The sequence below is a fragment of the Anguilla anguilla genome, chromosome 7, assembly GCF_013347855.1.
Source record: "Anguilla anguilla isolate fAngAng1 chromosome 7, fAngAng1.pri, whole genome shotgun sequence".
Lineage (NCBI taxonomy): Eukaryota > Metazoa > Chordata > Actinopteri > Anguilliformes > Anguillidae > Anguilla > Anguilla anguilla.
In genome coordinates, this window is record NC_049207.1 from 16,314,963 (window position 1) to 16,324,973 (window position 10,011).

Consider the following 10,011-nt stretch of genomic DNA (forward strand, 5'->3'; position numbering starts at 1 on the left):
CAGACTTCCACGGGCGGCTGCTTTCCGGCATTCCTTACTGCGTTTGCGACAGCGTTGCTAACTGGTCTACGGCGCTGTTTACGATCGAAGAACTGTGATCTAAACTGAAAACTGAAGGACGAAGTGGTAAAATGAAGGTAACAAGCAAATTGATTGCCAAATATATTTAGGATGATTTTCGTGCTTATGCATATTGTTCAATTTAAATAATATTGTGTGTAGGAAACGCCACAAATTGTTCAGTTTCGTTTTCACTCAAGGTTAGCTAAGCTAGAAAGACTAAGTTGACATGCTGAAGCAAGTAAGCAACATTAACTTAGATTAACTCGGTTCAAGACAAATCAAATCCAGACAAATCTAAACTATTCCTGTTATGCAATGCAGTTAGTGTGCAGTTTTCTTTATGTAGAACAGAATGTCACACTGAAATGAAAACTGTTTACTGTCAAGCTAGATACATGCATCTGCGGGTAACTAACATAGATAGCAAGCTGTTTGTCTTGTGATCATTTAACCTGGCTTGCTTGCTAAAAAACTAGCCACCTATCAGTGAAGCTAACAACTAAACCTTGCAGTGATCACACACTAATGTAGACACGTAACAGTACTTTGTTTTGTGTAAGGTGAGTAATTTTACAGTCCACTAAACGCTTGTAGATATCTGACTGATACCCTTTGATTTCAGCAGTGAGGGTCCAAAGGTGTTCCTACATCCCGTCTAGAAGGCGACACAATGGCCAATCAATTGAGAGGTGAAGTAGTCAAATTGTACAAGAGTGTAAGTGCAGAGTGTCATTTTACATCTCCCTATATGTGGAACAAACAAGACGCTGCTTTATTGGCAGCTTTGTTGCTGTGTTTACCTCCTAAAAGGTATTGATAGGCTGATTGGGAACTCTGTTCATTTAAACGATCTGGAGAACAATGCAGCTCACACCTCATGTATTATTGACAACCACTTGTTTCACTGAGACTCAATCTGCTCCAGGGTAATCACAGTATTTTTGAGCTGTATATTTAGCTAATGTTAACTTTCTGTAAGGTACAAGCAGAGGCTAATCAACATACAATATTTCTCTCCATTAAAGCTGCTGTTTCTGGGACGGGAATACCCCAAAGGTGCCAACTACTTCAGAGATCGCCTGAAAACAGCATTCATGAAGAACAGAGATGAGACAGATCCTGAAAAGATCAAACAGATGATTGCTCGTGGGGAGTTTGTGATAAAGGAGCTGGAGGCCCTGTATTATCTGAGGAAATATAGAGCTCTCAAGAAACGGTACTATGAGACAAACGAATGACAGACCCTGATGTACCTCTGTTCCTTGTCCATGGCCTTTCCAAAAACTATCAGTGTGCCACCAGTGTGGAGACATCCGTCAGTGATACCACTTTACTATGCTGATCTGTACCATGTCCACAAATGCCTTTTTCGGTTTTTCACGAGGCTAATTACTTCAGAATCTGGGAAACTTGGCTGAAAACAAGAGAAACTTATCGTTGTTGCATCAAATGAACATAATCTGAGTTGCACTACGGGAATGTTCTTAACCGTTGTTTTTTTTGTGTGAAATTCTGTGAAACACTGATGTGTTAAGCAACCATTTGTAGAATGTTACTGCCAACATACTACTGAAAATTTCCATTTGATACAAACTAGTTTGTGTTCTTTCATTTTAAACAGGTGTATATACATTTTACCATCATCCTGGACAGTTTCCTGAGCATTACACTCACAGCATAAGTGATGGTAAATCAGAAGCAACATAGAGAAAACATAGCCAGATCCCCACCCTATAAAATGTATAATATTTGAAAGGTTTCACAGACAGTTTCTTTCAGAACAGAATAAAGTATGATCCTTAATGTCATCCAGATAAGTGTGCAAGTAAGTCCATTGGGGGAAATGATTGTATTCATATTTTTTAATAAAAGATTCCCTCACTATGCTTGCTTTTTTTCTTTGACTGTATACATTTGATGATGTTTCTCTGTTGTATAGTCCTTCAGAAATATTTTGGCCAAAGAAGTTTCTTTAATAAACTATTAATCCTTTTTTTCATACATTTCATGTATTTTATTATGCTATTTATAGTCTGTCACGGTGGGATTTTATTTTTTATTTTTATTTTTTTTCCAGAGGGAATTAATGGGGAAAAAATAATTGTTACAATGTGGAGAAAAAAAAAGATTCCCTGACCCCTTAGCAGGCAATCAAGGTGAGCTGATGGAAAATGGATAGATACAAAGATTGCAAAAAGATGACTAGCACATTTGAGACACAAAATGCAATACAGTAGCCCAGGACTTTTAAGAAGTACCTGGGAAACATATACAACAACATACGTCTCCATATGATTTGTACAAATGAAGCCCCTATTCCAAATCTCTCAGTCTTCCCCTTAGCAGCAGTATCACATGCAGCATATGACTCAGATCTGTTTTTTAGGTTCATTCCACTTAAAGCCCATAAAGATTAGTAAAGGGAGCTCTACAGGTGACTTTCAGTTACATTTAAACTAATGCATGTAAAATAATCATGTATTTCACATTCTGATAAAATACCCACACCATGCTTTATCTGTCGTACACACATGCACAACCCTCTTATCTGCATAGTACTCTCACCTGCACACACCTCCGTGCCCATTTCAACAACAGGTTTTGAGAGGTATACAGTTTTATTGGTGACTTTAAGATTAATTTTCAAGCTCCTATGTTTGAATAAAAATAGTGTACTTTAATGTACTAGTATACTTTAAAAGGAAAAAGTGAGAGTCACCTTTTGAACCATCACATTTTTTGAGTTACTACTAGCCCATAATAGATACATACGGAAATGGCAAAGTATTCCAATTCTATTGCAAAAAAACACTGTTTTGGGGTGTGAAAGGCCCCAAAGAGCTCTGTTTAAGGGTGTTTTAAATTTGCTGCAGAGGCAGGGGCACTGGGTCTTGGTTCAGTGTGTTCTGTGAAGTCCAGCTCAATATTGCTAAAGGCATAATTTTGTGTTCCAAAGTCTCTCTCGTCATTTTTCTTATCCAGGTGCAGCTTGCTTCCACGTTTCATTAGCTAGAAAAAATCAATAAACAGACAGGGGGGAGATTATGAAGTGGATTATCACTGCAATGTCTTTAATGTGGGGAAGGATCATATGGGAACACTAAACATTTTTTAAAATATATTTCAGCATTTTCTCTTATTCCTGAGCTCTTGTTCTGAAATAACTTGTCCAGTCTTTCTCAGCCTGTTCTATTCCACCCAGTCCATACTGTCATCCTGTTTCTTATTTGCCCTTTGTTTCTTAATGCCCACTCATTCTGGAATGTTGCCTGTGCCAATTCTTTTACCTTCTCTTTAAAGAGGTTGTAAATATGATAGCAAGTTAGGTCTTCCCTCATCAACATCAATCCAGGGTCCAAATCCATCTTTTTTCCACCTGAAAAAAAGATTGTTATTATGATCCTACATCAGGGTTTAATTAATATTTTGGATTAAATGAAGCCAAGTAGTGCAAAGAGAGGCACATATCTGACCTATGGTGTTATTTACAGTGTCTAAGAGTGCTATGTGAAAAAGAGGAGGAGGAGGAGATTTGGGTGAATGAAGAGGAGGGGTAGGGATATAGTGCTTGTGTGAATGAAGAAAAGGAGGAAAATCATTACCTGTGAGTTGACTAACCATCAGTCCTACTGCCAGCACAGTCAGGGTCCCAATGGGGCTGAAGTACAGGTAGGACAGAGAGTACCAGCGATCAGCCAGGAACGGTCTGCCAAAGAACCACAACCACAAGTGCTCATTAGCCGGGTTCTGTCAAAGGTTCATCACTTCTTACCCAGGTATCCATTGACATTTTTGGTCCTGTTAAGATAAATACTGGTCAAAGTTTCCAACAAATCATTTGTAACATTCACTGCTCAGTGCCGCTGGATATTGTTGGGAGTCCAAACTTGGTGGTAGGGGACACTAAGGGTGGACACCTTTGGCAACTCACCTGTACACTGTGTTGTTAATAATGTCGTCTTGTAAAATCGTGGTGATAGGAGGCAGTGGTGTTAGTCCCATGGTCAGGTTCATGCCATCTCCAGTCAGATTGAAGTTACAGCCAGCTGTGGTTAGGTTCAGAGGCCGGCTGCTCTCTGGCCGAGGGGGGTACACCTGCGCCCCAATCCCTACCCACAGAGACAGGACCAGCCCACTGAGCAGACCAGCCAAACCACCCTGAAACAGACACAGGAGGACAAAAAAGATACTTCTGAACATGGCAACAAAAAAGGCCTTTGCTGGTGTGTCAGTGGCCATCATACTCACTGTAGAATTGGTGGAAGGGAAGAGTATGCCTAAAGTGAAGAGACCCAGAAGTGGCCCTCCAATGACACCAAAGATACTGACAGCTGCCTGCAGTGGGAGACAGAGACACATAATAAAGAATCAACTAAGTTGACTCCTGACATTCCCATAACAGATTTACTGGTGTGTATTCCTTAGGAGTGGACCTTGTAGCATGACAAGGGCATATGAAATGAGAGAGTAGTGATTGTGCGTCTGTTCTTGCCTGTATAAGCCCCCCCATCATAGATGCCACACCTGCCATCCCAATGCACAAAGCCCCATACACCAGGCCTGAAACAAGAGACAACAGAGTTACTGAAATTGGCAAGAAACAAGAGAGAGGACAGTTATGCCCTTTGTCCACAGTCTCATCAGGATCACTGAACTCTCTGGCCAACAGTATTTTATTCAAACAGAGTGGGAATCAATTATTTCAGGTACCAGAAATAATACAGGTCAAAATACACTGCCTGGCCAAAAAAAAAGTCGCTGTTTGGATTTTTTTGGACAGTGCCCACTGTACAAGCCTCTGGAGGCAGTTATGATCTGGGGTTGCTTCAACTGGTCAGGTCTAGGCTCAGCAACGTTATGCGGCAATAAAATGAAGTCAGCTGAGTACCTGAATGTACTGAATGACCAGGTTATCCCATCAATGGATTTTTTCTTCCCTGACGGCACGGGCATATTCCAGGACGACAATGCCAAGATTCATCAAATTGTGAAAGAGTGGTTCTGGGAGCATGAGGAATCATTTTCACACATGAATTGGCCACCACAGAGTCCTGACCTTAACCCCATTGAAAGTCTTTGGGACGCGCTGGAGAAGACTTTACGGAGTGGTTCGACTCTCCTGTCGTCAATACAAGATAATGCAATTCTGGACGGAAATAAATGTTGTGACGTTGCATAAGGTTGTCAAAACAATGCCACGACGAATGCACGCTGTAATCAAAGCTAAAGGCGGTCCAACGAAATATTTGAGTGTGCCACTTTTTTTTGGCCAGGCAATGTATATAAGTGTAGATAGCAAACTGGCTAACTAACAAAATATGGGGACTAGTAGATATGTCTAGATACTCCATTAGATACTCCAGAAGATACTCAATTCTAGGTTGCTTGCCAGAGACATTAAGTGTGAAACTAATGCTTGAGAACCTGAAGGTATATCTGGTATATTTCCTCATTTGAACATTTGCATGATGTGTTGGACTGTGATGAGCTGTGATGGACACTAATCCTTACTCAGACCCTTGGATATCCAGGACAGCTTCTTCTCAGACATACTGAAATATGGTTTGACTAGGTCTTCCACTGTTACAGCAGCCAGTCCATTTATACTGGAGGAGACTGTGCTGTAGAGAGAATTGCTCAAATTTACACTCAGGAGCAAATACACACATAGAACAACACACATTCAAAACACAAAAAATATATCTTGTCATCTTAAAACACTCATCTGTACAAACACCCTTAGTCACTAAATAAGCACTTTTACAAGTACAGTGCATGCATGTGCAAACACAAACGTACAGTAAAAATACCCTCCCACAAATAAAGGTCACGCATACATGAAATACCAATGTACTCTCACACAGAGCCTCTGTAGTTTCAACAGTGGCTTTTAGCAGTCTCTTTTAGGCTGCGTGTTCAGGCCTGGTAATTTTGTATAACACAAAGAAGACTTATCACCTCAGGGTTCCACTGTATGCCGCAGCCACAAAAAGTCCTGGGAGTCCTGGGTAGGCCCTCAGGATATCCAGTACCAGGTAGGGCATTAGCTAAGCAGGTGGAACACATTCAACATTTAGTGACATCACTGGTTCATCTGTTTCAGGACTCACTTTTTTGCAAGTGTTTGTTAGATTAATAAGTAATGCAGTGATACAGTAAGGGAAGGCAGTGTTTGCTGCTTGGTGCAGTTGTTATTGTCACTGTGGTATAGTATACACTCTGGTGTTTTGCCCTCATGATATATAACTGTGCAAAAATAATGCTTTCTGTGTTTCAGTGTCAATTTTCAGCCAGTGTCAGAGGAGGGGCAGGTGACAGAGGAAGCAGGGCCGGTTTCAGCAGAGAAGGCTCAAATGGCGGGTAAGCTTGTGTGGGACAGCTTGAATTCCTGCAAACACTCAGACGAGGGTATGCAACTGAGTTTTCTCTCTCTCTCTCACTCTGGCCTCAGCATTTGTAACAGGCACAACTGTGACCTGTGTTTGGGGTGTGGTCTAGTACCTGATCTGGAGCAGATACCATGCCTGCCGTCCAGGGGTCACAGTGCTGGTAGATAGAGTACAGGCACAACCCGCAGAAGACTGAACACAGGAGTATGACCCACAGTCCCACCATGTTCACATAGAGAGACCTGCATACACATAATGAAACTTTTAAACAGAGACCTTTTCTGTTTGTATAACAAGAAGAGTGCCCAAGCAATGGTCGTGTTATATTTTCAATCCATGATAGATATAGGGGTAGGGCAGGGGGGCTCCAGTGTTACTGACAGGGGAGCTGATGTGGGGACACAGCTTGCAAGCTGTGGATAATTCTTTCTTGACTTTGTCGATACAAGCTTATGCTGGATGACGAACGGGCAATGGGCTTGGTTCCAAGGTATTCTGAGTAAATGTGGATTACCTACAGCCATTTTTCACATAGTGACCACTGATGATAATGATAATCAAAAGCCATTTCTATGTAGTGTTAGCTGAAGATAAAATCTCTGATAGTTACAAGCTCTCAAATGGTGAACCAAAATCTAAATTACCAGCCATTCTCAGAACCAAGAGGCCTCTGAGTTTCCCAATGCATTATCAAGGGCCTAACCAAAGGCATACGAGACACAGTTGAGCAGTTAATATAGCACTTTGAAATTGGGAATTATAACCACAAAATCCCAATCAGGTAAGGGAAAGGACCTCCACATTACTAATTTGACTTTACTTGTTGGTTCCTGTACCTACAATGCCATTGCCACATTTAGCAAAACATTAATTAATTGCTAGCAAATGGAGCACTTGCTTTGCTATCGCCAGCATATGCAACCCCCCAAAATGCCTCTTGTCCTGCAATTTTGCGATCTCTCAGCTTTTGCCATTGCCCCTCAGTTCCTGCTCTGGTGTGGTAACTCACATTTTAGCATGCGTAAGGGACTTGCATGATATATATCTCTGAACCTGGACTTGGTTGACTCCATAGATCCCAATCCAGACAAAAGCTCCCCCAAAAGTTATGGTCCAGAAGGTGTGTCTCCTCAAGGGACTTGGATCAAAGCTGAAACAGGAGTGACAGTGGGAAATAAGCAGAAAGAAAGAGAGAGAGAGACCACATGACCTAAATTGGAGTGGATCCACAGAGGCATTCCAGAGGCACAAGTGTGAGGTGTGCACTCACTCCCAAAAGTTGAGCCTTCCTCCACGAGCAGAGTCATTGATGATGACAGAGAAACCACCCTGCAGGACTACAGAGCGGATGATGACTGCAAGAAATCCAGCCACCATGATGCCCACCTGGAAAACATCTGTCCAGACCACAGCCTTAAGACCTCCCTGTCAAAACAATAAATATATTGTCAGTGGCTCAATGTGGTTTTATTTTCATTACAAAGACGTGTCAGTACCCTTGGAGCTGTCATTAATTGTGTCAGGAGCACCTACCATGGTACAATAGAAGATGCAGACCACTCCTGTTGAGATCACAGCCCCCCACAGGTGAAAGCCAGTGACTGAAGGGGATAGAGATGTCATATGACTGGTCTCTGTTATAGCATAGCAATCAGCATTCTTGTGCTTCAAATACACTCCACAGCAAAGAGCTGTGACATCACCCAACAATAAGCTCCCTTGATCCTCTCCACTCCACTCTAGGAATTGGAGTTCACTGAACAGTTAAGTAAAGTATGCACTCAAGACAACAGGTACACCATTCAGAGATAACACACATTCAGACCACATCAGATACTGCAGATACTAGTGAATAATGAATGTACTATACCTTGGTTTAATGCTAGAGCTGGAGCATAGATGGCCACTCCAGTATAGAGAACCTATAGTCATAGGAAATATGATCAGACTAACAATAATCTCAGGCCAGTCTAGTGAGACTAATGATATTTAACCATAACCAGAAATTTGAGACCAGTTTTACTCTTTACAGAAGTGTGAGACTACTGTAGGAAGTATGAAGTATAGTATAGGAAGTAATTAATTTTTTCATGTCTAAATGGACAGGTTAATGGTGCACAAACACTTTAAATGAAAGGGACTTACTGTCTGTACGATAAACATCACAGTCCCACACAGACGGGTTGCCCTGTTAAATCTCAGCTCCAAATACTGCCAGGGAATCAGTCAAATGGAAAAGGTAGAGGAATATTTTAGAAAGCAGAGGCTAAAAAACAATGCACCTGCAGGATACCTGAGGGCTTGATTTGAGAAAAACTGTATCTATGTGTGGAGCTGTAAAGACCCTTTCATTTTTTTACTCAAATGCTACAGTCCGCAATGGATGTTTTATCTTTCTGAATATTATTACCATCATATCATCCTTTCACAGCCTGGTAATAAGTAAAACAATAACACACGTCTAAGATATGCAAAGTGAAAACACTGCAGTGCTGTGACAGCTATTGATCCTGTCCTGTACTGGTCACAATTGCATTGTATAAATTCCAATGTTCCAAATTATCTAGGTAAAAGTGTATTAAAGACTACTGAGATCTTGATAAAACCTTGCTCATAAGAAACTTGTTGGTATTGAAGGACAAAACTGCAGTGAAACATTGGCTGGACATTGCAAGGACATTGCTCACCTCATAGGTACTGGTGATTCCCAGCCTGTAGAAGACTGGCAGGAAGATCTCGGCGCTTACCACCACCACAAGGATATAGGAGATGCCGTATAAGCCATAGATAGCCCCATACCTGTATACCTCGGAGGGTGTGGCTAGGACGGTGATGGCAGACATGAAGCCAGCAGTCAGGGACATGGCTACCGGCACGGCCGACATGCTCCGGCCACCCGTCAGGAAGTCCCTGGAACTACGCTGACCCTCACCCGCCAAGGCGTAGTACAACCCGATGGAAGCGGAGACCAGCAGCATCAGCGCAAACACCACATAGTCCCACACCACAAAGGAGCTCACGGCTGGCGAGGCTGCCATCTGCCTGTCCGCACAAACTCTCAGAGGGCTGTGCGCTGGGCTGGAACTGCGGCGGTAGAATTACAGGGGCCTGCCTTTGTGCTCCCAAGGGACAGAGGCATTCCTGGCCGGCAGCACACCTCTCCACTCACTGAAGAGTAGGGATTGTTCTCTTTGCTGGAGGATAAGTACCCTGTCACTGCTCTATTACCCCACACCCCCCCTCCTCCCTTCCCGTAAATGTAGGGAGTGGTAGGGGGTGGAAACTACAGTAGTCTTTTCATTGTTCAGTCAGTCATCACAGTTTGTTTGCAGACCTGCGTTTATAATTCAAACTAACACAGAGGCATACAGACCTGATTTCAGAGTGGATGACACATCTAAGAAATAGGTTTTTGAAATTTTAATCAACAAAAAAATGGTATAAGACATCATATCAGTGTTCCAATGGACGTAGATTACATGCTCAGCCTATCCACACTCTTTATTCACAGTTAATGTAGAAAGACTGGTGACTTATGACGGCAGTTGAGAAATAAATA

The 10,011-nt window shown here is 42.1% G+C and overlaps 2 protein-coding genes across 3 annotated transcripts; one reads left to right on the forward strand and one right to left on the reverse strand.

The window, feature by feature from the left end:
• lyrm5a (LYR motif containing 5a) lies at positions 1-1,947 on the forward strand. Of its 2 annotated transcripts, none has more exons than XM_035424804.1 (3): positions 1-137; positions 686-778; positions 1,089-1,947. In XM_035424804.1, exons 2-3 carry the CDS (start codon positions 734-736, stop codon positions 1,299-1,301), a joined length of 258 nt encoding a protein of 85 aa, XP_035280695.1. In that variant the 5' UTR covers positions 1-137; positions 686-733; the 3' UTR covers positions 1,302-1,947. The 2 variants fall into 2 exon arrangements, with proteins under 2 accessions (XP_035280695.1, XP_035280696.1); XM_035424805.1 differs by having other exon boundaries at positions 24-137; positions 689-778.
• Positions 1,948-1,976: 29 nt separating this feature from the next.
• Positions 1,977-9,628, reverse strand: LOC118231195 (sodium-coupled monocarboxylate transporter 1-like). The gene is made up of 15 exons (XM_035424803.1): positions 9,140-9,628; positions 8,598-8,663; positions 8,323-8,374; positions 7,986-8,053; positions 7,723-7,877; positions 7,462-7,602; positions 6,565-6,694; positions 6,022-6,110; positions 5,575-5,684; positions 4,556-4,623; positions 4,312-4,398; positions 3,995-4,221; positions 3,666-3,769; positions 3,351-3,439; positions 1,977-3,072 (listed from the first exon to the last, which is right to left on the reverse strand). Exons 1-15 carry the CDS (start codon positions 9,488-9,490, stop codon positions 2,911-2,913), a joined length of 1,899 nt encoding a protein of 632 aa, XP_035280694.1. The 5' UTR covers positions 9,491-9,628; the 3' UTR covers positions 1,977-2,910.
• Between the last annotated feature and the right edge of the window lie 383 nt (positions 9,629-10,011).

Excerpts from the sequence above, each read along its gene's own strand:
- lyrm5a (XM_035424804.1), top strand. The coding sequence starts at position 734 with ATGGCCAATCAATTGAGAGGTGAAGTAGTCAAATTGTACAAGAGT. Across the intron at positions 779-1,088 it reads TAGTCAAATTGTACAAGAGT|CTGCTGTTTCTGGGACGGGA; the intron begins GTAAGTGCAGAG and ends TCTCCATTAAAG.
- LOC118231195 (XM_035424803.1), bottom strand. The coding sequence starts at position 9,490 with ATGGCAGCCTCGCCAGCCGTGAGCTCCTTTGTGGTGTGGGACTATGTG. Across the intron at positions 8,375-8,597 it reads TGATGTTTATCGTACAGACA|GTTCTCTATACTGGAGTGGC; the intron begins GTAAGTCCCTTT and ends CTATGACTATAG. Across the intron at positions 3,440-3,665 it reads GATGGTTAGTCAACTCACAG|GTGGAAAAAAGATGGATTTG; the intron begins GTAATGATTTTC and ends TCTTTTTTTCAG.